At 41.1% G+C, this 27325-nt stretch overlaps 1 protein-coding gene across 2 annotated transcripts; it reads left to right on the plus strand.

Annotated features, from left to right (window-relative positions):
* The first annotated feature begins 3140 nt into the window (after nucleotides 1-3140).
* Nucleotides 3141-25113, plus strand: PSMA3 (proteasome 20S subunit alpha 3). Of its 2 annotated transcripts, XM_080617536.1 has the most exons (12): nucleotides 3141-3204; nucleotides 4341-4423; nucleotides 5448-5571; nucleotides 6444-6545; nucleotides 6663-6736; nucleotides 7336-7408; nucleotides 8299-8364; nucleotides 11565-11611; nucleotides 13937-14004; nucleotides 14145-14209; nucleotides 14753-14843; nucleotides 21428-25113. In XM_080617536.1, exons 1-11 carry the CDS (start codon nucleotides 3184-3186, stop codon nucleotides 14795-14797), a joined length of 768 nt encoding a protein of 255 aa, XP_080473662.1. In that variant the 5' UTR covers nucleotides 3141-3183; the 3' UTR covers nucleotides 14798-14843; nucleotides 21428-25113. The 2 variants fall into 2 exon arrangements, with proteins under 2 accessions (XP_080473662.1, XP_080473661.1); XM_080617535.1 differs by lacking the exon at nucleotides 21428-25113 and having other exon boundaries at nucleotides 14753-14938.
* The last annotated feature ends 2212 nt before the right edge of the window (nucleotides 25114-27325 follow it).

Genomic DNA, 27325 nt, shown 5'->3' on the forward strand with positions numbered 1-27325 from the left:
TGTTTTTGTTTTGTTGGGGTTTTTTTTTCTGGTTAGTATTTTATGCCATTTAGAATATAAAAATGCAGCTGAACTTTAAAGCATATGGAAACAACGATGCCTGACAATATGTTTAAATGTCATTCTCAAAACGGAGCCTTAACTCTGCCATGTTTGAGCAATACCCCAATGTACCAACGACACATGCTCAGTTGGAATTACACCTGTCTGAGCTGGGAATTACATTCGAGAATCCTTTCTCTATTTGGGCTTTCTGTAGGGAAATGATCACAGAATTGTCCAAGTTCTCCTGGAGACAGTCCGATTAGACACAAGAGGAATTTTTTTCACAATGAGAACAATCAGCTACTGGAATAATATTCCCAGGGAAATGGTGGATTCCCCAGTAGCGGAGCACTATAATAAAAAAAACCCCACACAAAATCATAAGGCAATTTGAACTCAGAATGTTTAATTGCTACAGGCTCTCCTGAATATGTAACTGCTGAAGAAACAGATGGTGATGCTAACCCGTAAGAATCGGACTATAAATACATTCTAGATAACAATACAAATCATAGAATCAAAGAATCAACTAGGTTGGAAAAGATCTTTGAGATCATCAAGTTCAACCATTACTCCAGGACTGCTAAGACCTCCACTAAACCATGTCACTGAGTGCTTCATCTACACCTCCCCTGGCGCAGCTTGAGGCTGTTACCTGTTGTCCTACCACTTCTTCCTTGGGAGAAGAGACCTACCCCCACCTCAACTACAACATCCTTTCAGGTAATTGTAGAGAGCTCCTTATAAATAAGGTTCCCCCTGAGCCTTTTCTTCTCCAGACTAAACAACCCCAGTTCCCTCAGCCATTCCTCATAAGACTTACTATCCAGACTTTTCACCAGATTCACTGCCCTACTCTGGACCCGCTCCAGCGCCTCAATGTCGTTCTTGCAGTGAGGGGCCCAGAACTGAACACAGGATTTGAGGTGTGGCCTCACCAGTGCCAAGTACAGGGGGATGATCACTGCCCTGGTCCTGCTGGCTATGCTATTGCTGATACAGGCTAGGATGCCGTTGGCCTTCTTGGCTGCCTGGGCACAAGCTGGCTCATGCTCAGTGGCCGTCAATCAGCACCCCCAGGTCCTTTTGTACCAAGCAGCTTTCCAGCCACTCTTCCCCAAGCTGGTTGCATTGCATGGGGTTGTTGTGGCCCAAATGTAGGACCTGGCACTTTGCCTTGTTGAGCCTCATACCGCTGGCCACAGCCTGTCCAGATCCCTCTGCAGAGCCTTCCTTTTCTTCAGCAGATCAACGCTCCCAGCCAACTTGGTGTCATCCGCGAATTTGCTGAGAGTGCACTCGATCCCCTCATCCAGATCATAGTGGAGATATTAAATAACACTGGCCCTAACACCGAGCCCTGAGGGACACCACTAGTGACCCGTCACCAACGAGATGTGATACCATTTACCACCACTCTTTGGGCTCTGCCATCCAGCCAGTTTATAACCCAGCAAAGAATCCACCTATCCAGGCCATGAACAACCAGTTTCTTCAGGGGAATGTTGTGGGAGACAGTGTCAAATGCTTTACTTAAGTCCAAATAGTAGACAATGGCCACAGCCATTGAACATGCCATAATAAAGATAGCTATTCACAGTCTAAGGAGACAGTAGGACAATTAAGCCAGCAGAGTCGTGTGGCCTGGAGAGTCCTGCTCTTTGCTGTCTTGAAGCACTGGCAATTCTGGGTGATTGCTGGCATCCTGCTCCTCCTGATTGTCGGGCTCTGCTGGTGCCTCAGGAAAATAACTTCCTAGCCTTTTATGGCCCTGAGATCATTAAATTATTTAATAGCTCAAACTGGAAGGACCCATGAGTATTATGGAGTCCAACTCTTTTCTTGCTTGACTACTTAAAACTAAATCATAAGACTAAGACCATCATTCAGATGCTCCGAACTCTTGACAGGCTTGATGCTGTGAGCACTTCCTAGGGCATCCTGCTCCAGTCATCAAACACCCTTTTAGTGAAGAACCTTTTCCTAATGTCCAGTTACTGCCCCTGACACAGGTTCATTTAATTTCTTCATGCTGTATTGCTGGTCACCTCCCTCTCCACTGGCCCTATTAAGGGACTTGTGGACTGTCATGAGGGCACCCCTCAGCCTTCTTTTCTCCAAGCTGAACAACACTTGTGACCTCAGCCACTTCGCCTGTGTCTTGCCCTTGAGACCCTTCACCAGCTTGGTCCCCATCCTCTGGACACAGGCTGGTAGTTTTATGTCCTTCTTATACTGACGCGGCCAAACTGTATACAAGAAACTGAAGGTGGGGCTGCACCAGTGCAGTGTCCAGTGGGACAATCAACTCCCTTGCACTGCTAGCCTTGCTGTACTTCATGCACCCCAGGGCACAACTGGCCCTTTGCAGTGCCCGTGCACACAGCTGACTCCAATTTGCCATCAATCCAAACCCAGACATCTCTTTCTGCAGGGCTGCTCTGGTGCTTCTCGTTCCCCAGTGTGTGCATATAACCAGGATTACCCCATCCCAGCTGAAGGATCCTGTGCTTGTTCTTGTTGAATCTCATTCAGTTTGTGGTTGCCCAGCTCTCGTGTCCATACAGATCTCTTTAAGTAAGGCCTCTCCTCCACCCTTGAGGAGTCCATATCTCATCCTAGTATATTAACAGGCATTTGGTTCCTGCATCCATTTATAAACAACGTTTGTGTGTTTTTTCCAGCTATACAGTGTTTATCACAGTAATCCAGGCTGTAGCTGCACCAGGGATGGCTGCTCTAGGAGCCCCTCCGTCCCTTGAGGACTGGTGGGGAATTTTCCACACCATCGCAGGGATTGTGGGGCTGAGGCGGAATTTTAATGCCCAAAACCGTAAAACGAGAAGCGGCTACAAAAGTCTAATCACGCCCAACGTGGGGCTCGAACCCACGACCCTGGGATTAAGAGTCCCATGCTCTACCGACTGAGCTAGCCGGGCGCTCTATGGCTGGGCCTTTCACGTGCCCTCCAGCATGTGTCGCGGTGATGTCAGCGCCCCGCCAAGCTACCCCGCTGTAGGCGGGCCTAGTTGGTTTGTGCGGAAGCCAATGGGAGCGCGTGTTGTTGGGTGGTGATGTGTAGGAGCGAGGCCGGGCGGGAGGGGGCGCTGTGTCCGGCTGTGTGTGTACGCTGCCGCCATGAGCTCCATCGGCACCGGGGTGAGTGCGGCCTGTTCGTCCGGCGTGTGCAGACGGCAGCGCGGCCATCCGGCCCGGTCCAGCGCCGGCAGGGGGTGCAGCTTCGTGTTGGCGGCGAGCGGTGTCCGGCTCGGGGCGAGCAGCCGTCACCTGCGCTCGGTCCCGCCGGGCAGCGCGGCCGCCGCGGGGCTGGCGGGGCGCGGGCGGCCTGTCTCCGCGGCGGGGCCCGAGCCGGAGCCGCTGCTGAGTCACTGCGGCTCGTTAATCAGAGGAAACCAAAGGTGGGAGGCGGGGCTGCCGGCTCGGGGGTGAGTGGCGTGCGGACCGGGCCCCTGGGTAGGGGGTTTGTGCCGTTAGCGGCCCGATCCGGGCAGGGATCAGGACGGGCGGTGGGAGGGTGAAACTGGCCCGGAAGGGTCTGCCGCTGCTAGAGTAGTCTCGGGGCTGAGCCTGTGCTGCGGCCGGGGGGAGGCTGTGGAGGGGCCGCTTTTACGACCCGGGGTCCCCATAGGCTGGTGGAGTCCTGGCGGAGCTGGCTTGGTGGCCCTAGGGCCCGCTGTTGGCTGCTACCTGCGAGTGCCGCTGCGGAGCGGCAGCGTCCTGCCGCTATGCAGCGCTTGTGCGGGTGGCTGTGGCGTGTGTGAAGCGGGCTGCGTGTTAACAGTTCGGCGGTGGGTCCTTCAGCTCCTTCACGGAGCCTCCTGCATTGTCTGGCCTTTGGTCCCGACCCATAGCTCTATCCTCGCACAGTTTTTGGCCAGGGGAGTGAGCCAATCTCCTGTGCAGAAGAGACTTTTCAACATTTCAGATATATTCCTGTTAACAAGCATCTATGACATCAAAAATTAGAAGATAAATTCAAAGGCACACAGAAAGTTTCCTTAGGTTTTAAGTACTGTTTAATTTATGGTGATTTCAGGCCTGTGCAACGTGTGCCGTAATGGGGTTTGAGGCGTGGGTATATCCAGCATTGGTGCAGTGACTTGTAGTTAATGTTTACTCGCTGTTCATGCGTCTAATGTAAGGGGGCAGTCCGCTTCCGGTGCTTCATAGCCATTGTCATGCAGGTGACATTGCGTTTTTTAGCAAATAGTCTTATGAAAATACTGGGATATAATGTTTGGTTTTTTTTCTGAGGAGTGTGTTTTCTTCTTCAGTATGACCTGTCAGCTTCCACGTTTTCTCCAGATGGCAGAGTGTTTCAAGTTGAATATGCTATGAAAGCTGTGGAGAATAGTAGGTAAGATAAAAATATCTGCCTCTCTCTCTGTTTGCTGGCCTCACTTAAAGTGGAGCCATTGGAGTAGACAAGCATGATGACATTGCAGATAAAATTATGTGGCTAGAATTAGTTCTGAACAACTGTGTCCCTGGGTTCCTTTTAGGAGGCTTCAGGTTAAGTGTAAAATTAGTATAATCGCTTTTGCTTGCTAGAAATCACTTTTTATGCTTGCTAGAAACAGGTATGTTGGAGAGAATGTGCAGGACGGCAATAAACTTAAGTATGCTGACGGCAATGAAAAATGTATGCTTAGGGGCAAAATCTGATTGCAGGTCTTACTATTGTCAGTAAGGTGTTTATCTGATACAGTAGTATTTTCTTTTTTATCCATAAAAACCATTCTATGGATGTGAATGACACTGAAAAGCTAACATGCTCTGGGCCTCGTAAACTTTATAACAACTTTATATGTATTCCTCAAGAAACAGAGGACATCTTCACTTCTCTGTGAGTCTCTCTTTTCCCTCAAGTATATGCAAAGGAATGCTGTAAAGTGAAAATTCCAGCTAAGCTGTGGTGGCAGTGAAATGAGCAATCAGGAAAGCATGGGCTAGATCCATCCAGGTGTCTGGTTGTAGCCACGTAAGGGTTAGTGAAGTATTTCTTGTATGTCATGGTGGGTAATTTACGCCCAATGATGCACTTCTTGAGAGTTAGAGGAAGAGTTGACACATCTTCTAGATACTGTGAATTTACTAAAAGGAGAGGTTAAACAGCCTGTGGTTTTCATACCAGTATCATTCAGATCAGTGATGGGGCAGCAGCTATGCAGTCATGCCAAACAGTGCCACCACCACATATAGCTCAAAACTGTGTGGACAGGGACTTCTGGCAGCCCCTCCTTCTTTGTTTTAGAAAATGTTTGTAGGTTTAGTGAGCTTTAGCTCCCCCACCCGCCCCTGCTTGTATTCGGTTAATTCTCTATCACATATTCCTCACCACAGTTCTGTGTGAGAAACTTAGATTTACCTTTGTCTTTCAGCACAGCAATTGGGATAAGATGCAAAGATGGTGTTGTCTTTGGAGTAGAAAAACTAGTTCTGTCCAAGCTTTATGAAGAGGGTTCCAATAAACGTCTGTTTAATGTCGATCGACATGTTGGTATGGTAAGGTGCCATTTAATTTTAAACTTTAAAATTTTAGTTTTTCAGCAATGGAAAGGGACAACCCTCAAAAGTAGAAATCTGTGGAGTATCTATAAATAGATTAAGAAAGTAATTTCTGTGTACAGTGTCAAAAATAACAGTGGATTTATTTATCATTTTCTGTAATTTATTCTTGATTGCACATATGTATAAAATCCAAATTTGAAATGGAAGACACACATATTTTGAGACTGGTTTTAATTATTTTAAAATACTTTTCAGCATTCCAGTTGTTTAACCTTGACTGTAAATACAAACACAGGTTTTAAAGTGCTACTTTTTTACACAGCTAACAAAGTGTGTTACAGAGAGAAAACGCTGTGTACGAGATTTTCTTCTCAACAGTGTCAAAGTTTGCTGAATTCTTTAAAGTCTAGTGTGTGGGTTGCTGGCTGATCCATAACAGTGATGTCAGGATGATACCAAGTAGTGGTTACTGTGTGACAAAAATCCCTCAAACTGTATGTTGAATATATATTACTTGAAAGAATAGTGATTGTTTGGGTTAGTATAGTTGTGTTTGAGTTAGTATAGTTATGGCAAATCGTAAGACACTATTTAACATGATTTTATTGATTTGACCAGAGATTTTATTGATTTTACCAGAGAAAATTGATTTTACCAGAGAAAAAAATTCATTCTGTATTAATATTTTATCATACTGACATGTTTTGAGCTTCTGAGAGATGGATAGTTTGAGTGAATTCACTTGTAGTACTGCATAGAGTTCAGTAAAGATCTCGGTTAAGCTGCATAATTAGATTTTTGTCCATGACCTTTATTAAGTTTCTGCAAGGTCTGTTTGGCCTACCTAATGCCAATTCTCATTTCAGGCAGTAGCAGGCCTTTTGGCAGATGCTCGTTCTTTGGCAGACATAGCTAGAGATGAGGCTTCTAACTTTAGATCTAACTATGGTTACGATATTCCACTGAAGGTAAGAAATTGGCTTTTTTGGCTTTCTTAGTCTTGACACAGATAATGAAATTTCATTAATTCATGTTCACTTATTCTGAAAATAAGGGTTTCCAATGTTTTTCCTTCTTTTGCTTAGCATCTTGCAGACAGAGTGGCTATGTATGTGCATGCATACACACTGTACAGCGCTGTCAGACCTTTTGGTTGTAGGTAAGTTTTTCAGACTTATGCTGTTTGTAATTATCTTTCATTCTGCAATTGCTGGAACTGCTTGGGTTGTCTGAGGTCTTTTTTTTTTTTTAACTTGGAATTAGTAACCTGCTATTCATCTTGTAAACAGATTCCCTTTTCCTTCCTTTGTACATGTAAAACCTTAATTAAAGAATACAGATTTGCATAGCAGTTTGCCAGGCTTCTGTATAGATTGCCAGTTTGTCCCTGAATTTTGAAGCTGAAAACTTGGTACTACTAAGCCTGTGACAGTGATGAAAGCAGAACTTTCCTCTGTGATCATCCTGCTTGTCCTGATGTAAAAGAGTAGGTTACAGCTACCATGCAGTTCTAATACAAAGGGACTAATAAACTGTGATCTGCTGTCCAGTTACAGATAGTAAAAGGTTTCTGGCAACATGCAGGTGCTTGGCTGTCATGATAACACTAAACTGTTCAGACAAAATGCTTAATAGAAAGTAGCAGGTCAGTTGGAGTTTTGCTCCTGGAAGAATGTAGGAAACCTGAGTTGGTGTAGTCTCTGTAATTCTGTGCGTGTTGGTAGAAGAAATGTTTCTAATTTCACTTTTCTCCTCCAGTTTTATGTTGGGGTCCTATGATAGTGATGATGGTGCACAACTGTACATGATTGATCCATCAGGAGTTTCATATGTGAGTGTGTCAGAAATATTTCCATCTTGGCATAAGTTCCCCTTTTAAAAGGCCCTAGTTAGGAAAAATAGTAAGTTTTGTTCCAAAAGAGATTATAATTTTTTTTTTCTTTTTACCTGAGCAGATCTCTGATGAATCATTGCTCAAAATGAACAGAGCTGGTTTTTGCTCATTTGCATGTCCTTATTAAACACACATTGTGTATTTCTTAGAAGTACAGTCTCTGAGAAATTAGTTTTGAATCTTGCCTCTCAAATTCATGAGTTTATTCCCCCTGGCAGTCCCCAAGCACTGCCCAGAAAGGGCAAGTGTTGTAGTGATACCCTGTTCACCAGATACTTTGGGTAAGAGAGAGCTTCAGCCAAGAGGGGGCTGCTGTTACTCTTGACACTGGCTGCTACACCAAAAAGTCAAATCAAAGTAGATAACTGTTGTAAATTGTTGTGAGTGCTGCCTCTGTAGCTGTGTATTACACAGGATGATACATATTCCTACTGTTCTGTTGATTTATTTTTTTTTTTTTAATTTTCTTTCAGTATATCCAATACCACAGCTGTTGAGGGGAATATAAGTGCTTCATTTTTATGTGCTTACGCTTCAGTATATTTTCATAGTAGGCAGAAGTTTTTTGTTTTGTTTTGGGGGTTTTTTTTGATCCTGTAGAACTACCTGTTGCAACAAATTGAGTGTTGCTGTCTGGGAACTACAGAGCACCTTTCAATCAACAGTACTTAATCTACTAACTGGGTTCTACTCAACAATCTGGGAAAGTTTACTGGGTATTAGCTTCTTGCTGGATGAGTAGGGTGGGGGCTGTCATATGCTAAGTGACAGTAAGAACTGTAGAAGGCTTAATATTTAATTAATTTTGCTTGTTTTTTTTTCTATAGGGTTATTGGGGCTGTGCCATTGGTAAAGCCAGGCAAGCTGCAAAAACGGAGATAGAAAAGCTTCAGGTATGATGTTACAGTTTTGTTGTGCTGTTTCAAGACAGATATTCCTAGCTTATGTTACCTTTCTGGATGCCTAAAGCATATAAAATACAGGAGGAGCAGATGGAATATTTCCTTGTACGTTTTAGGACATGGCTTAGCTTCTATAATAGCAGTATCCCTCAAGTCTTGTCCTTGGGCAATAAGTAGGCTGTAGGGAGTGCACATGCTTAAACCAGGAAGCATAAACATACACTCCCATGCATGCCAGCAAGCAAAGTAATTAAGTGAATATAAAAGTGTTTTCATTCCGTATGAAAACCTTAGGGCAGCATTGTACAGGGTGGTGTATCTGTTTTTTCCAAAGGTGTTAGATGATCCTTTGGTTTAAAAAGTTACAAAAAGCTGGGGCTTGTTAAAGACAGTGAGTGGAACTGCAGAATGCTGAGCCCCTGGAATATTACAACTCTGAAAATGTAATGGAAAAAATAAGATCCTTGCCAGGTCAGACAGTGTCTCCCAGCTGGCTAAAGTGCTGTCTTATTTTCAAAAGATCTGTCAGCTTGTTGCTGCTGACTGTAATGCACCTTTCAAAATATCTTTACATGTCTGATGAAAGACTATAGTGCTGTGAACACTAGAAAAAGTATAACTGTATGGTAGCCATTCTCGATACCAAAAAGAGCTGTTTCTGTTCAGCATTTCCTCCTTGCACAATATTATAACCTGTCAAAGGTTACAAGGAGGTTATGTGAGTGCACACTAAGGAGTTGTTTTGTAGCCTTCTGAAGGAGCGTACAAACAGTTGGCTGTGTAAAAGTAGTCTCTGGAGAGAAGACTACTGAAAGATATTCATATGTGCCTTAGGCTGATTTAGAACTGTGTTAGAATCCTGACAGATTTGTGTCTTCCTCTTGTGTTTTCACGCCTGACACCCTTGGAATGGGACAAAATCCCACTCCTGATCTGACTGATGTAATTCTTATTTGATACTCTGATAGCATCTTATTTATAGATTTGGTCTACAAAAGTCCATCACAACTGTTTCTGGAAAGGTTCAGAATTCATATGGTTGTTAAACTTTTAAAAATGGTCTGGTTATGTTGCTGTAGCATCATAACTGAAAAATTACAGGAAACATTAGTGTTCCTAGACTTGATTTATTCAGTTTTGAATCTGGTCAGATGCTTGAATACCAAATTAAAAGAAGGAAGCCTACAAGATCATCTGATCTTGATACTGGAATTTTGGCATCTGGGAAATCATAATTTGAATTTGTGTGTGTGCAAATTGGCAGAAAGATAGTGGTATGTTGGGTGACGTATAATCTACCCAAAAAAGTTATTTTCTGTGCAGTGCTGGGATTTTCAAAAACCTCTTTTACTGACTGATTTCTTTACAGCTAACAAGTATGTGCATAGTTTGAACTTTACAGTAGTGCCTGTAAAATCTAGTATGTAGGGACAGTGGTGTACCATGTGGCCTAATTGCACTGGTTTACTTAATGGGTTGTTTGCAGAATGTCTTCAGTAATGCGTATGATCTTGTCACAGCAATGTGAAGCGAGTCCAGTCTTGCATGCTGATGCTTTTTGTTAGTTTAGACTGGGCGGGTTTCCAGGTCAGAATTAATTTTGATGAGATGAATTTGTCAAAACTAAAATGAGAAAAAGAAGTACAAAAGTTGTTGTGGGTGATGCTGCCTACAGCTGCCTGTGCACGTAAGATATCTTCCTGTGGAAGAGATGACTACAGGTGAAAAGTAAGAAACAAGCAGGTAGTCAGAACTTTACATCTGCTTATAGAACTGCTGTGCAGTACCTATTATCTGTGAGGGGACACAGTGTGCCAAATCCTCATGTGTAGCGGAGGGTGCAAGCAGAAAACACTGCACTGATCACATCTGTTGCATCGTATGTAAATGTCTGTTATCTTCAGCTGTGGGAAAACTTGTGGTCCTGTGGAGAGTACTTCTGCAGTGCTTTTCATGCAGCTTTGATGCTATGTACGACTTTATGACACATGCACATGTATGTGTATATATATATAATCGTAGTTAAATCCTGTGATAAACTGCTAGCAGTGTTTACTCTTAATTGTCTGCTAAATTAACACACCTGGGATGGGAAACAGGTAATGGCAAAAAATCGATTTACTTCTTTAAGTATTTGTGACAGTAGCAGACTTTTGGGGTTTCCTATTTGACTACTAACTTTATATGTATTGATACATGTAGTAATTTAAATGTGTGACACAAGTTGTGTTTGTACGCAGCAGCCAGTGCTGTCTGGGCTACAGACTGAGCATCACAAATGAAAGGTCTCAGTTTAGGAAATTTCTTGGGATGTGACTGTGATGTCTGTCTGACCAGGCACGGGCACTTCTCTGGCCAGAACATGAACAAAGGACTGTTTTAATCTTAGTTCCTTCACTGGTGTCTCAAAACTAGCTTCCACCCTATGATTTTGAAAACACTCAGGAACTGGAAGAGAACTATTCTATGATTCTATGGTAAACTGCATTAATGAAATATAGAACATGAATATAGAATATATTGCTACTTCATAGTCCAGAAGAGTTGACTGGCAAGACATGTGACCTACAAAACAACTTTATTATGTCATGAGGATTGTCATGAGGGTTTGTTGTGATTAACTGAAACTGTTGAAAGACACTGACAGAACAGTGAGAAAATGTAAGAGATGCCGATGCCTTGCTCAGGCATGCAGCTCTTTAACACTGGAACAATATTCTCCACTTGGGACATTACTTAGAAGTCAAAATTGCTTGCATAAGATGTTGGTAAGACTGAAAGTATTGCTATACTACCTAGAAAGGGTATGAATATTCTGTATGAAAATAGGATGCCTCCCCCATATTGTACATATGGTTATTTTGTCAGTTGATCACAAAGCAGCAAACAAGAAGTCAAGCTTTTACGGTGCTAGGGTTATCTGTTTCCAGGTTTCCAGCTGGTGAATGCTTTGAACTGGGGAAGTTTCCAAGAACATTTTTCCACAGAATCTTTCAGTTGTAAAATTCTTCACTGTAAGAATGACTTGCATGTAGCAGGCTGGAAGATGAGAATAAATGTAGTTATAGTCTTGCCATTTTTATCCCTACTGAGTAGTAAGCTCATTAGGCATGCGTGCAGCCATGTGTATTCTGGCCTTTTGGAAATGGAAAATAGTATATTTTCTCAAGCTGTGTATTTTTTGCCTACAGATGAAGGAAATGACCTGTCGTGATGTTGTTAAAGAGGTTGCAAAAATGTAAGTCTCCAATCTGTTTTTCCAACTCTACAACAATCTCTACTGGTGAGCTTACGATGGTTTCAAACTGAAGCTATTCCTTTTCAGTTGGGTATCAGGTTTTATTTCTACTAGATGACTGCTCATCCTGACTGTAGTATCTGCTGCTATTAATATTTATTTTTCTCTTGTGAGAGGGGATATGCTACTCAGTATTGAAAATGCTGAAGGATGTGAAAAATATGCCTTTTGATCTCATCTGCTACTTACTGATGGAACCAGTGGATTGAGGGTTAAACTGAATAGTCACTGATTTTTAAAATACATAAACCAGGTGACAGATGGGGGGGAAACTCCTTGGTGTCCTGATTCTGAACTGAGTTGTACACTTTATTATGCAGACTGAATAATGAACTGATGGTTCAGAGATTAAGTAGTGGTTCAGAAGTAAAGCCTGAGGACTTGGATCCAGCCTTCCTGTTTGCCTAAAAAAAGACTCGAGTGTTTAGGAAAGCAGCAGAGTTAAACTCCTTGTTTAAAGATGTGTCTAGGGTATAGCTGGTCTCATTTAAATGATAAAGCTTGATACCACATGAAAAGACTGGATATACTTAATTTGCTATTTATTGGTACAATTTAGGACAACTCTTCAGTGATATAATTGCCTGTAGTTACTCACACTATCTCACGAACTCTGTGTGAGGATAGTGTGCTTACAGAAGAAGAAAAGGTACCATTCAGTGACTTGTGTATTAATGAGGGAAAGAAAAGGAGAGAAGGCTTTCTGCTTGGTAGAGCATGAACTGGCCAGTAGTAAAAGTCTGGAAAATAGTCTGTGAATTAGTATCTCTTCAAACAGATAAAAGTATCCTTTCAGCAATCTACAGTACTTCATTTTAATGCACATATTTTGTGCTTGTCACAAATACAGTAATCTGCAGCTGGAAAAATGTAATATCCAGCATTTCAGGGCTTAAAAGGAAATAATAAAAATGTTTCTATCGTTGGTGTTGCAGCATGCGAGTTTATTTTGAAGTTTGTTCCTGGGGTTGTCCTGGCAGAAGCTAGAAGAAAGAATTTGGGGGTTCTCTGTTATTAAAACCTGACAAGGACCTCAATGCAGTCCTACAGTGTCACAAATTTTCAAGTAATGAAAAGACTTCTGTTCTTTAATTCTCCTTCAGCTCAAAACTTAACAGCAGCTCTAGACATAGTTCTGGTTTTCAGCTCAAATTAAGCTCCTTAGTAGCATTTAGTATGATAGCAAGGAATTTAATAATTTTAACCCTAATATACTAACCAGTCCAAAGTAATTATTTCTTCAAGAGCTTGTAATGGTATGCTTTGTTGCAAAAAGCCTATAACCAGCTGAACACATAGGAAAGGCTTATAGATGATCTTGGGGCAACAGTTAGTAAGCCCAGCATAGCAGTGACAGAAAGGTGGTAGAAGAACAGAAGCATATAATGATATTTCCCTGGACGCCAGTGTTAACTTTGTTCTTTCTATTTGTTTCACAATACTTTTATCAAACTTTAATTGGAAGTACTTAGCATGGTGCTCAAGGTATCCTTCCTTCCTCTACTAGCTCTGAGCTTTCTTTGTTGGCTAGAAATAGCTGGTATTTTTCAGTTTTTGACTTACTAAGGCTTTCGGAAACAAACTAAAGGAATACAACCTTCTTAGCAAGTGAACCTACAGGTTGTTGTAAATTCTGCTAACTCTTTTGAGTGTTACATGTTCACTTGCTGAGGACCGAATACTATGATGCAGTCATAGAACGGTTATTATTTAACATTTTTATCTCTCAGGCTAAAAAGTGATTTTCCTAGTCTGGATGTGTGTGGTGTAATACCACTTGCAGTTTAAATTCTGATTACTGTCATGTTTGCCATAAGCATGGCAGTCTGTACAGAGATCTAGGCACAGGCTTTCCATCAGGTACAAGGTATTTACAGTGTAGGGATTTAGTCTTCAGTGTAAACTATAATAAGGTTTATAGAGGAAATACAGGGCACTTCTAGCTATATTATAACTAACTAGCTGAGACAGATGATGACATAGCCTTGGTTCTGCAGTATTTGAATTTCAATGCTTGTTCTAATTAGGGTGACTTGAACATCTCAACCTGCATCTTAGCTGTAATTATTTAATACATTGTTATACTAGCAGTGTAAGCATGGAAAATTCTCCAGTGGTTTTTGTGTATGTGTGGGCAGGGGAGAAAACATGGGGAGAGCTACTTAACCATAAATACTTCCAACAGGAGAAATCTGTTAAAGGAAGGACATATACTTAGCCTATTGATCAATCTGTTCTAATCTGTACTTTGTCTGTTCCTTCTAGAATCTACATAGTTCACGATGAAGTAAAGGATAAAGCTTTTGAGCTGGAACTCAGCTGGGTTGGAGAAAGTAATGCATTTCTATAATTTTTATAAACACTGTAGAAAACTTATTACTTGCTATAACTAAAACATTGCTTCTTAAATTCACCCTTTTATATCAAGGTCTTTGTGTGAATTCTGCTTAAGATGTACTCTCTTTATTGGCAGTAACCAATGGAAAACATGAAATTGTTCCAAAGGACATCAAGGAAGAAGCAGAAAAATACGCTAAGGTAAGGTTCGACTTCTGTGTTGTCTCAGTGCTTCACTTCACAAACAAGTCTAAGTGGAGGGAGCCCACTGAAGGCTGAGCTTCCACAGTTGTGATGACTGGAAAACAAAGTTATAATTGAGCATTAACTTATAGTATTTTGAAGGAACAGTAGTGAAGTTTGCAGTGTAATCCAGGGATAGTTCTTACTGTCAGAAATTGTAATTCAGCAGGCTTGCACAGGCTTGTCCTTCAAAAGTAAATTACTAACTCTTCAACAGCAGTATAAGTGTGTAGGAGAGGTAGTAAGCCATGTGGCCTAGAACAGTTTTTGTAGATAACCAGCTGGAGAAATTTAGACTTCCAGCATTTAGCAGCTTTGATTTTGTTCTAAGTAATGATGGTGCTCAGGATCACCATCTGAAGGTATGAACTAGCCTGCTGAATACAAGGCTTTGGACACATTGAGAATATTTTGAGGCTATAGCAAAACTCATTGCTTAACAGTTGTGTAATTCAGCCTGCATTAAGTGGTTTTTAATTAAACTTTTTCTTTAAAAAATAGGAATCTTTGAAAGAGGAAGATGAATCAGACGATGACAATATGTAACACATTGTTACTTCGTGACAAGTTCAACTTTTTTAACTTACAAAAGGTTTGTTTATAATGTATTAAGCATGGGATCTTATTATGTACTTGTTGGAAGAAACAGAGTGACCAACTTGCACTAATAAATTTTCCATTTCACTATCTGTTAGCTTTTATTTCAAAAGAGTATAGGCCAGCATCATCAAGAAACAACTGTACTTTGCATCAAAACAGACATTAGGAAGGAAAGGCATTATCAGGCTTTCATTGCTCCTTCTTGCTACAGCACTCTGAGCCAGGCTAGGTACAAAAAAACCAGTCTGCACAGAAATTTGAAAAGTCTCGTGTTTATATGGTATATAAAAACTAGTACTTTGTCATTCCTTGATTAACCAATATTACAACTTGCAGTTCATTCATAGCCACAGCCTGTGATTGCTCAGCATGTGATGAGAACATACCTAACTGTAGACCAGCTGGTTATATGTTAAGGTGATGACAGCTCTGAACAGCCTATAAAACAAGCAAGAGTTCAGGAAAAGGAACTTTAATCTGAAGCATTGAGCCTAGGCTTATTTGAAAAGTAAGAGAAATTAAATACTAATTCAGTTTAAAATAAGGCTTTTGTTAAGTTCCAAAGCTGTGAGCTCTGTTAAGCAGTGTAACTGGAGTTAATGTTTGAAGAACTAAATTCTCTCTCTAAACAGCTTCATTCACCTATAGTTTCTTAAATCACTTCTGAATCAGCTTTATCAATTGTTGACCTTCCCAGAAGTTAAACAACCTTTCCTCCTTTCTTTCCCCACTTCCTAGCAAAAAAGACTGTTCTAGTAACTTCAAAGTCGTGAAAGACAAGTTAACACTGTTCCATTCACTACCTTAAAATTCAGTTAAAATTGAAGATTTGTACATGCAGTTAAAATTTTAATGGTCATCTTAATATAGAAATACATCCTTTTCTAATGAATCAAACTCCTCAGCTTTAGTACTACACACTAATGATCACCAGCCCAGTTGTTTTAAAAACAAAAGCTTTTCCTTACAAGTTAATTTTTATACAGTTGTTTTTCCTTTTGAAAAAATACCTGGCCTTCTACAGTCTCCTTTTTAATGAGGTTACAAGATAGGGGTTCTACTTTCTTTTTGTGACAAGGAAAAGTCAGTAGAGATAAATGGGTCTGTCTTGATACTTAGTGACTGTCTCAGGCTTAAGCCTTAGCTGGAGTCCAGCTACCTGAACTCTTGCATCTCCAGCCAGGAGTACTGTTTGAAGGCTGCTGGAACTCTTGATCAGGCCTGCCTGAGCCAGCATTAATAAGCATGACCAATAGCCTCCTTCAGTGCCTCCTCCTGAGGCAACAGTACAGCTGTTACACTGAGTCAGCCTTTAGTTCTGTATTGCGTTTCTCCAAACTGAATTTACTACTGAAGCTTACTGCTGATTCAGCTGTTTGATTCTCTAGCAAGTGCCAGTCAGGAAACTGTAATCAGCACTCTAAAGCATTAGCTCAGGGCTGATCTTCCACTCACTGTGTATGACAGCAGAGAATCTACTCAATTCTCTGACTTTGTCAGCAACATTTTAGGTATAGAATAAAGTGCTAAATGGAAATTAAAAGCCATCCTCATGTGTGGCTACACACATCCATCCACTCCTTTCAGTAACAGCCATTCAGAGTTAGGAACAGGAAACATAACACCACTTACACAAGTCACTTTTCAGTGAGAACAAGATCAGTTGTGTATAGTTTACAAGATAAAGTAGAAGGAAAATGTTCCACAATATATGTGAAGAGATAGGTATGAACAGAGGCACCTACTTCCTTATTCAAAATTTCCAAATAGCTGCTTATTCTAGACCATGGCTAACTGAAAAAGCTCCTTTAAAGAGCCATGCTCTTTACCTTTTCACAAGCAAAAAGAAGTCCAATGAGAAGCAATTCATGTATGTATAAAGTTCTGCACAGCAGTCATCTGTCATGACAACATTTAGTTAAACATTACCAAGGTGATTATTACTGTCATGTTCTTTTCCAAATTAAAATCACTTAAGTTATCAGAATACAGGTTCAACCTGGTTATGAGAATTGATCTTTATCTATGGTAAGGATAAGTATTGCTTCCATTTCCATTGACTGCAGATGGGGAAAGAGGAAAAAAGTGAGCATTAGAAGACAGAAAAATATATCTTAATCTATTTAGAGGAGGAAAATGCTGGATAAGTTATTTTAGTACTGGAATTTAACTTCAGAAACAGAAAGCTAGCAGGCTTCTATTTGATCTGAAATATTGCTACCTTTAACAGTCAGGCCCAGGGACCATTAAAATAGGTATCTAGTCAGGACTCTCATCAGAAAAACTACTGCAAACTCTCTATTAGTTATTTTTGCAGCTTCAACCTAGTTGCAGCTCCAGTTGGGATAACCAATGAGACTGCGACATTGCATTGCATTAACAAGTAACTTACTCATTTGAAGCTAGTTACTTAAGAATACTTAATTACAGTTGTGCAGTAGCCATAATACTTCACCAATTTAGTCTACGCTTGATAGGCTAAATGCCAACTTTAATGAGTTTTGCTACTGAAAATTAATACTTACTTGTTGCTGTGTCAAATGGTAGAATTCGAGAAGGAGAAGAATCTTCCATAAGGAAAGAACTGACTGCCCATGGCAGCACTGACCACAAAGATTTAAAAATGCAGTGGGACAGCACAGCATCAGTAAACTTTGATTAAACGTTGAAGACCATGGAGCTGTCTGAGGCAAATCACTTTGTGAAAGCTAAGCTCCAGAAAGGCTCAAGATGGATCAGAGGACTAGATGTGTTACAGAACTGAGCTGTATTGTAGATGTTCCCTTATGCTCCAGGCTTAAGTGATACCTGGGGGAAGAGTTTGATTAAAGCCCAGAGAACAACAACTGATCAGGTAGCTAAGACAAAAGATTTGAAAGCTTCCTGCAGTCGGTCTCCTGTAGCTTCAGTTCAGGGCTATGTCTGCAGAAGGTAGTATGGTCCGAGCCTGTAAAATTGAAGCTCTAAAAGAGCTGCTCCTTGTGGATGTCATCTGTTGGGATATCACATGTGCCTAACTTAAAATCCTACTACTTTTGAGTAAGCTCACTCTGAGAGCACTGAGTCTTGTAACATGCCAAGGGACTAGGGCAGCTCAGTTGGCCATCTCACTTCAGAGCTGCTTGCAACACATGCAAGCACATTGTGACAGATGTAACAGCAGCAGTCTGTGATAGTGACCTCTGAAGGCTTCCAGAACCAGCCTTCTACAGCAGAGGCAGCATGCTTTCCTACAGAAGTAAGACTTGGATCCCCTTCCCTGCAATTAAAATTAGCTTTTATAATTGGCTTGAAAATGGTGAGTTGTAACTTAAGTGTAACACTGATATGCAAAAATGCACTGCCAAGCTAACAAATGGACAGGGTAAAAGTTTCTGAATTGGAATTTGAACAAGAGGCAGTTCTTAACAGTCTCATTTTGACTGTTTCTGCCCAAAGCACTGGGAAGTTTCAGTTCTAAAGATATAAAAAAGCATAATTAGCCAATACCAAACACCACTTCTTGCTTGAGGCTTCCTTCACAAGTAATCTTAGTCCAGACTCTGGCCATTTATGGAAATCCATAATAGAGCAGAAAGTCAAATACCCACTTGGAATTCATAACTGTAATTCTTGCTATGCTGAAACACTTAAAACTCTGAGCTTAAATGGTATATTCTGCTGCTTAAAACCCAAAGCACACGCTTTAACAGAACACCAGAAATTAAGACTGTACAGACCAACTCATCTCTTAGCTTAAAGTCATCCCCCCACCAAGAAGTATTTTAGAAATACAGATCCAACAATGACACAAGAGTAGGCTGTACTAAGATGCTTCATCTCCACTTAAGTCTCATACATCCACTGACTGTTACTCAGCACCTGGTGAATCACTACTCTGATATTTAATGAGACTGGATATGTCACATTCCGTGTTACAATTATTTAGTCAGCAAGTCCACATACAGAAGCCTTGTTCAGGAGAATTAAGAAGGTGACTGGTGAACTGCAGGTGACAAAAAAAATACGTTCTGGTATCTAATTACTTACATGTATCTGTGGTTGCACCAGGACAGATTTTAGAATATGGAACTGGACTTGCATAGTTCAAAACTCAAGTTTAGGTTAATTTGCACCAGGATAATAAATTTTCCTTGGTTTTACTGCTTTTACATGGCCATAAAAATTACTGGTTTGGATAATATCTGCATTACAAGTGACTAGTACCTCTGATGAAGTTAGAGTGAGATTGAACCGTTCTGCTCACAGAAGTAACCCGTATGTAAAATTTCCTGTGTGGCAGATACACATAAGAGTTATCTCCAGAGAAAATACTACTAATCTCTATGCAGTGCTGACTCTCAGAAGGGAAACATTTCAAACAGAATTTGTTCTCTCGGGCAGATCTGAAGTATGCCAAGTGTCGGGTCATTTTTTACTTCCTTCTCATCACCAAAAATAGCTTGATGGCCTGAGGTTAAAAGCCCTACATGCTGAAAGTGTGACTGTCCATATGGGTGCAATGCTGCTTGGGATGCTATCTGGATACACAGAGTGAGTCACTGTTAAGGAAGGAGACTCAAAATAACTACATTATGCTGTTTCGCAAGTCGCTTCCTTCAGATAAAGCCATAACCATAGAAGGGAGCACAAAATAGTGAATTCAGCAATGCATCTTAAGCATGTATCAGCTGGAAAATAATCATGACCTTAAAGTGCAGTTTTCAAGATTCTAAAAAGGAAAATAGTATTGGTTGTCATGACAATTTTGAGACTGTAATAGCACCAAAAATACAATACAGAGACTGTCCTCTCCCTCTCATTTTCTTCCTTCAGTTGCTTATGCCTGTAAGAAAAGGACTAGCTTTTCCTCCACCCTTTCAAGTTACACGCAGCAAGGAAGTTACTTTTACTTAAGAATTGAGAGCTATTCTGAGACACCAACTGCTTGTTAACTTTCCATCATAGGTCTTGCTACCTATTATGTCTAATTATACAGATTTACAGAAAACAGGAGGTTGAAGAGGTAAGAGTATATGTGGCCGGATTGGTTGTCCAGTAAATACATTCTAGTATTTGAGAACATGGGATCTACAACCAAGCTCAAACCAAGGCTTCCTATTTCCATGTGGACTAAGCAGCCACCATGCCGTGCCCTTTCATCTTCAGTATGTTGCTATTAAAGGACTCTGAAATGGTTGTTTAAAAACAGTTCTTGTGAGTTGCTGTGCTGACCAAAGATGGACAATAGAATAAAGCAGGCAGCAGCATCACAGTTTAAACACGTGTGTATAATCGGATTCAGGAAAAAAACAATCCCCTGAAGTGTCCCCTAAAGACAGTATAAAAACTACCCACTGAAAATACCATTTTAAGTGATTTGGTATGAGCAGCAAAGTAAGAGTTTTGAAAGAACAAGGGATGCCTTATTGCTGCATAAAGTTAGATATCTATCTAGTATATGTATTGTCTAAATATCCAAAATACATTTGTTAAGATTCCCATTTCAGCAGATTAACAGTAGGTTCAATTACAGATTTGATACATTCCAATACAAACACACAAAACCCAAAAACCCAATGCAAGTGATACCTAAGTGTTTTGGAAATGAAATTTCTAATTTTCAGGGATTTTAGAAAAGCAGGAAATCTGCTAATTTCATTATTTTGGGGAAGGACAGAAGAAGACTCTGAAATGGTTGTTTAAAAACAGTTCTTGTGAGTTGCTGTGCTGACCAAAGATGGACAATAGAATAAAGCAGGCAGCAGCATCACAGTTTAAACACGTGTGTATAATCGGATTCAGGAAAAAAACAATCCCCTGAAGTGTCCCCTAAAGACAGTATAAAAACTACCCACTGAAAATACCATTTTAAGTGATTTGGTATGAGCAGCAAAGTAAGAGTTTTGAAAGAACAAGGGATGCCTTATTGCTGCATAAAGTTAGATATCTATCTAGTATATGTATTGTCTAAATATCCAAAATACATTTGTTAAGATTCCCATTTCAGCAGATTAACAGTAGGTTCAATTACAGATTTGATACATTCCAATACAAACACACAAAAACCAAAAACCCAATGCAAGTGATACCTAAGTGTTTTGGAAATGAAATTTCTAATTTTCAGGGATTTTAGAAAAGCAGGAAATCTGCTAATTTCATTATTTTGGGGAAGGACAGAGACCTATTTCAGTAGACTATATTAACAGGTGTCAAGAGCAGCAAAGGAAGTGCTAGATGACTTTAACAGAATGCTTACATAAAGCTCAATTTCAGCTCTTAATTCTAGGCACTTCCACAGAGCACACCACCAGAGAGGCTGCTTTTCCCAACCATTTTTCTTCATCAGGAATAGAAACAAATATGAAATACTGTTTTAGAAGGGCAGAATCAAAATGTAGCTTAACCTGCTTCCTGTCAGTCAGTTTAACAAGCAGCCAACTACTTCCCCCAGCCAAATGCTTGTTTCTCCATTTACAGTAGTTAGTTCCCTGCTGTGCTGCTTGCAAGGGCAAGACTGCTCCCACCCTAAAATATCTTTTATTGAGCCAGAATAATTATAAATCTAAAAAAAATACGTGTATTTTGTTCTTTCAGCATTCTGGATGTCACACAACACAGCTCATTTCAATGGTTCTGTTTACAACTGTACTGGTGTAACTAATGGGGTGACAGATGACAGAGGAGCACTGCAGGGGAAAGCATATCCCTGAAGACTCAAACCTCCTGCAAACAATAGTCTTGTAATTAATCACAGGTTAAGCATGCATTCACGCAGTGTCAATTTTTCAGCTAACTCCATGGCCACCTGTAAATTAGCTACGTGTAATAATATCCTCCAAACAATACAGACAAATAAAAAGTATCTTTTGAAAAAGGCAGCTAAAAATTTAATCACTGGCAAAACTGTAAATTCACATTAACAGCAGCTACTTACAGCCAAAACCACGTAATTCAAAAGATAGAGGGCATTTATCTTTTGAATACTTTTAAAAAAGAATCAATCCTGACCACTGCAGTCTTGTTAGCTGAAGCTGAAAAGTAAGCTAACCCTAAGTGATTAGAGTAATCTGGACAAGCAAAAGCACTAGAAGAAAGGCTGTGTAACCACCGCCTTCACAAATTTTCTTTTGCTGAGCAACACATGACCTGCAGAAGTAGTGCCTCCTGCTTTGTGCTAGGCTGTGTACTAATAGTGGCACACACATTGGCTTTTTTTTTTTTTTTTAATTTCCTTTTTATACTTCCTAACATGGCTACTTCAGCAGCACGAAGTCTTATCAGGAGTGGGGAAAGCCTTCCAAGATACAAACTAGCAACTGGTGGCATAAGCAAGGAAGTTTCTTACTTCAGCTAGGCCATGACCCTGAATCTACTTAACACAGGTATTGAGAAATTAATCCAACCAGAGTTAGTTCTCTTTACCAAAGTGTAACGTAGTACATCTTAGATATGAAGAGCATTACACACCTCTTCAGTATAGATTTACTCCCAGTTTGGTATTACAGGAGGCTGAGAAAGTGACCACACTGTTGCTCCACACTAGATAGCAGAAAAAACACATGGGTTTGCATCAAGTTTTACTTTGTATGTTTGATTAAATAGGAGGTTACTCAAGCAGTAGTATTTATAAATAAGATTTGACTCTGTTGGGAAGAACACAGGCTATTTGGAGATTCAGATGCATGTTTAAATGTTTTACTTACATTTGTATATTATCACAATAGAAAATTACATACCAGAAAGTAAAAATGGTCTCTTACAACACAGCTCTTATTCTGTCCAAACACAGAATTACCAAATCAGTCTTAAAAAAAAAGGGAGCACTTTATGTTTAGAATTAAGAGATTGCAGGACACATGTGAAGGCACACACACCTGCTAACAGGCTAGGATGGAAGCACCAGTTACATCAGTTGAGAATTCTAAGCTTTTATCTTAGTGCTAGGCTCCTAATAACACACACCAGTTAATGCATCACTGATTCCTATATACATTTTATAATGTGTGGGATTACAGTTACAATCTGCAGCCACAAAACACAACAAAGTCTGGACATAAGTTTATTCAGTAAAAATTGGATTGCTTCTCCCTGGACACCTCTGAAGCCGCTAATGAGCTACTCTGACAAGCTGAGCACATAACATCATTTTACTAGTGTTACTGGAAGAAGCAACTACAAAGCAAATACTATTGTTAGCTGCAGAGCTGACAGGAAAACCAATTCCGAGGTATTTTTCTTCCCCCCTCACACAAATATTTATGGCAGCAAACGCTGTCAAATATTTTCATGGTTATTCGTACCAGAGATACCGCTGCAAAACATGCCCATACCAGATTTAAGAAACTAGTACTGAACTTCACTAGACATAATGTACTAGTTCAGGCTTCCTAAGGATTGCTAAACTTTGTGTCTTTGTCTCAGATACGAACAACAGCATGCACAGTTATGTCTGAATAACTAAATATCCATTTTTATGAACATGGTGACAGGAATGTGCCAGAGCTGGGAAAATGGTACATAAGGATTTAGCATTAGCAGGTACTTTTTGTGTTTCCTTTTTTTCTTTGTTCTCTCTCACACAATATAATAAAGGAACTTATTGCTGATAGTTAACAGTAAACCACAATTTTCTCCAGGGCTAGGAAAGAAGGTTTGACCTTTCCTTTTTACAAGCCAGCTATTACTGACCAAACTTGTGTTAACTTCACTTCTACTTCACTTTTTTTTGCTTTATACATGCTCACTAAGTACTTCACAACTTCTTACTATACTCTTACCTGAGCAGTTTGCAATCACTTGAATAATAAAGCTTTGTGGGAAGCATACATCTGACTTTGATTTGTGCAGAAATGTAGCAGTTCCACACAGACCGAGGTTCTGCACCACAAGAAAGATGTTTGCTCAACCAACACTGGAAAAATATTGCCTGTTTACTTACAGAAGAGAAATACCAAGGGGAAGAACATTTAAAAGAAAAAAATAAAAAAGAAAAAAAAAACCAAACATTTGCAATGAAAATAAAAGAAGCAAAAAATCTAAACATTTGCAAAGTCTGTCAGAGGCATAGTATTTTCTTACATACAAAGTGTTAGAACAAGAATCTGTATCTTTAATATTTCTACAATATTTTGGCTGTGATTATAGGTGTAAATGCAGTATTTCAAGAGCAATATGTGACTACTGAACAGAATTAAAATATTGTACTTAGCCTAGAAATCTCTCTTCTCATTATTTTGTCTCTTTTCTCAAGGAAGCCACATGACACACTGAACAGTTTTATTTGGCTGCTATTCTTATGAAGAATACTGTTAAGATACAGACATTCCTATACTTTCCTTTTCGAACCAAGTGCCACATATATGGAAGACTTTGGGCAAAAATTCTGTGTATTCTGCAACTAATGCACCAAAGACCTTGTAAAGTATATTTTTTTTCCTGATTTCTTTCCAGCCATCACCTAAGCTCTCAAATTACCAGACGAAAGACCAGTGCCATGCTTAGAGTGCCTTGATGCTTTTGTGTTAACTGTTTTTAAATTAAGCAGCATTGTGCTAATTTGCACAAGCTAAGACCAAGATGCATATCCCCAGATGAGTCTAGTGTACTGCATCTACAAGACAGTTGGTACTTAACACATAATGGTACTTAAACATAATACAAGTGCTGCTGCTTTCAACAGTGATGTTAAAAACTCTTCTACCTCATATAGCATGTCTGTTTAGAGACATCAGATAGAAAAAGGACTATGACTGTATCATTCTAGAGCTTACAAAGTGTTAACTTTATGAAGTTAAAAGAGTGGCTCAGAACAGAAAAGCCTGCTGCTCATTTCTTCCACTCATTCCAACTATTTTCCCTATAAGGGATCACACTGAGGGATGGTGCAGAGCTGCAGGGATCTAGTATAGTCAAGGCAGTGTCAGGGCTAGTTAATGCTGACATACATTCAGGATACAAAATCTCAATATCATGGTATAACTTATTCCTGAAGCTCATATTCTGATGAGAAGTTACTTTAAAACAAAATTAGACCCCTTCCCTGCTTGCCAAAAGCACAGTGTTTTTGTTCCATTATATTAATACATCATCCCCAAGTTGTGTGAGAATGTTTATGCTCTTTGTTGAGCTGCTTAGCTAGGCATTCTTAGGTGCTCTAAAAACCATAAAAGAATAAGTCACATCTGCTGACTGGCTATACAGAAAGAGTCCTTTTGCTCACAACTACTAAATGAATGATGTGCCACAAACCTCCTAAGCATGCCAGCTGCAACAGATACATCCAGGTGGACAGGATTGTTCTGCTAGAAATCAGAAACAAGACTGATGAGTTTTGTTACTAACTGTTATTTATTGAATGGTACTATACTTAGTACAGAGATACAAATTGTGCCTTAAAGCTCAAAGTCATGGTTTGGCCAATACATTCCACAGGGAGATTAAAAGTGCACAATCAAAGTGAGTTCTTAAAAGCTTTGTTAACATTTGGGGTAGATTTAGTATGTTCTAAACATTAATTTGCTCATCGGTTTATCTACTGTATACAGTGTAACTATAGCACAGAACCAAAGTTTCCTCAGCACTAAATGCCTCAAACCTTTACACACTTCATATACGACATTGAGCGTCTTCATATTTACAACCCAGATCCAAACACCAGAAGTCTGGAGCTACCCTTCCCCCATATTAGGCATCTCCTGCAGTCAACTCTAAACATGCTTTGAGTATATTATGCCTTACTAAACCTTCAGAGCTTACTGTTACCATACACCACTGCTGACTGAACTCCTTCAAAAGGTGCGCTTTTGCTTGCTGCTTTCCAAAGCATCATTTACAAAATACAAAACAAAAACACACCTTCAAGCCAGAACTTACATGGAAACTACACCTAAACTAACAATCCATGGCTGTCAAATTACCACAAAGGATTCCTGAACTAGACTGACAAGTTGATTTAAATAAACCTAAGGTATGTCTTGTAGCTAAGAGTGAGCACTGTCAAACAGATACTCATTACTTTGTGGAAAAAGAATGGATCTGCATCACTGTCAACCATTAAGCAAGTTTTATATAAGTAAAAATGTAGCACTAACGTTAAAAATATACTTCATGATAGGCTTCAGTTAGTAGTTCGTATTTAGTAGTATCAAAGCTTGCCTCCAAGTCCAAATCCTCTTAGAGGACATTTCACAGGTGCCTTGCAGTATCCTGCCTTGTAAGACTGTGCCTTTAGAGAGCATCCTCACCGTTATGGAAGGACTGGACAAGACTACAGTCCCCTCCAAACACCCCGAAATGCAGTTAGTCCCATCAGCACTGGTCTTTCCATGCCCTTACCGCATCTTCCTGTGACAAGATGACTTCAGGCACCTAGCAGCAGGCCAGGCGGTCACTACAACCAGCAGCACTATGTGCAGAAGCAACCAGGCAACAATAGACAGCTGACCCCCTTCCTCGGGCTTTACCGCAAACGCATCACGGGGCGGTTAACAGCGACTGAGCGACGCCATCCTGCGAGGGAAACGCGGCCACCCGTGTCCCGCCCGCACCGGCTGACGGACCGGCGCCAGGGAAAGAGGCACGGACAGCGCCTGCAGCCCCTACCTGCATGCTCGGAGTTATTTCTGCTGGGGCACTCGGCAGGGACCGCAGCGGACGGGCCCCTACTGGTACCACTGCTTGGCTCCAGCGGAGAGAACAGCGAACGGACGTCAGCTAGCAGCTCCGTGCCTCACCAGGCAGCTCGGCAGACCAGCTCCTCGGCGTTTTCCCGGCAGGCATTTCCGCCGCCAGAGATGCCGCCACCGCTTCACTTCCGGGTCCGCTCCTACGCCATTACCGCCGAGCTGGACGACGGGGTGGAGAGGGACGCAGCCGCTGCAGTCCAACACAGGAGCGGGCAGCTGGGAAGAAACAAGTCGCAGCCTCTCCGGAGAGCGCGAGCGGGCTTCCCGCCAGGCCCGCCGCCTCTGTCCGCAGCTCTCCCACCCCCCAGGAGCAGCGCCCGCCACTCGTGTTCTCTTCTTCCCGCGGCCTAAAATGGGAAAGAGGCCCGCACAAAATGGCGCCGGGAGACTGGCCGCGGCGCATGCGCGCTGCCTGCCGCGGGCCGCCGCCGCAGAACACCGCGTCCATTCCCCCTCTGTTGTCCCCGCCCCACCGCGTCTCTAAAAGAAGGCCGTTACCAATCACATCGCGCCCTTGTTCTTCCTGTCTCCTGCTCGCGGCCAGTCACCGCGCACAGAGCCACATCCGGATCCAGCGCCTACCAATCATCTGTGGAAGGATGCTGACTTCACTTCAACTTCCACCAATCAGCTAGCGTTCCGAAGGATCGCCAATCAAAAGTCTCTGTGGCCCTACCTGCTTCGACGGCTGGCCAATGCCCTCTGCCAGCCGCCCTGTGACCAATGGGGGTGCTGTCCGTGATGCCCAATCCGGGCGGGGCAGAGCTCCCAGGGCGTCACGAGAGGACCAATGGGAGCTCAGGCAGGA

Source organism: Psittacula echo (assembly GCF_963264785.1).
Source record: "Psittacula echo genome assembly, chromosome: 5".
Lineage (NCBI taxonomy): Eukaryota > Metazoa > Chordata > Aves > Psittaciformes > Psittacidae > Psittacula > Psittacula echo.

Excerpts from the sequence above, each read along its gene's own strand:
- PSMA3 (XM_080617536.1), top strand. The coding sequence starts at position 3,184 with ATGAGCTCCATCGGCACCGGG. Across the intron at positions 6,737-7,335 it reads GTCAGACCTTTTGGTTGTAG|TTTTATGTTGGGGTCCTATG; the intron begins GTAAGTTTTTCA and ends TTTCTCCTCCAG. Across the intron at positions 8,365-11,564 it reads CGGAGATAGAAAAGCTTCAG|ATGAAGGAAATGACCTGTCG; the intron begins GTATGATGTTAC and ends TTTTGCCTACAG.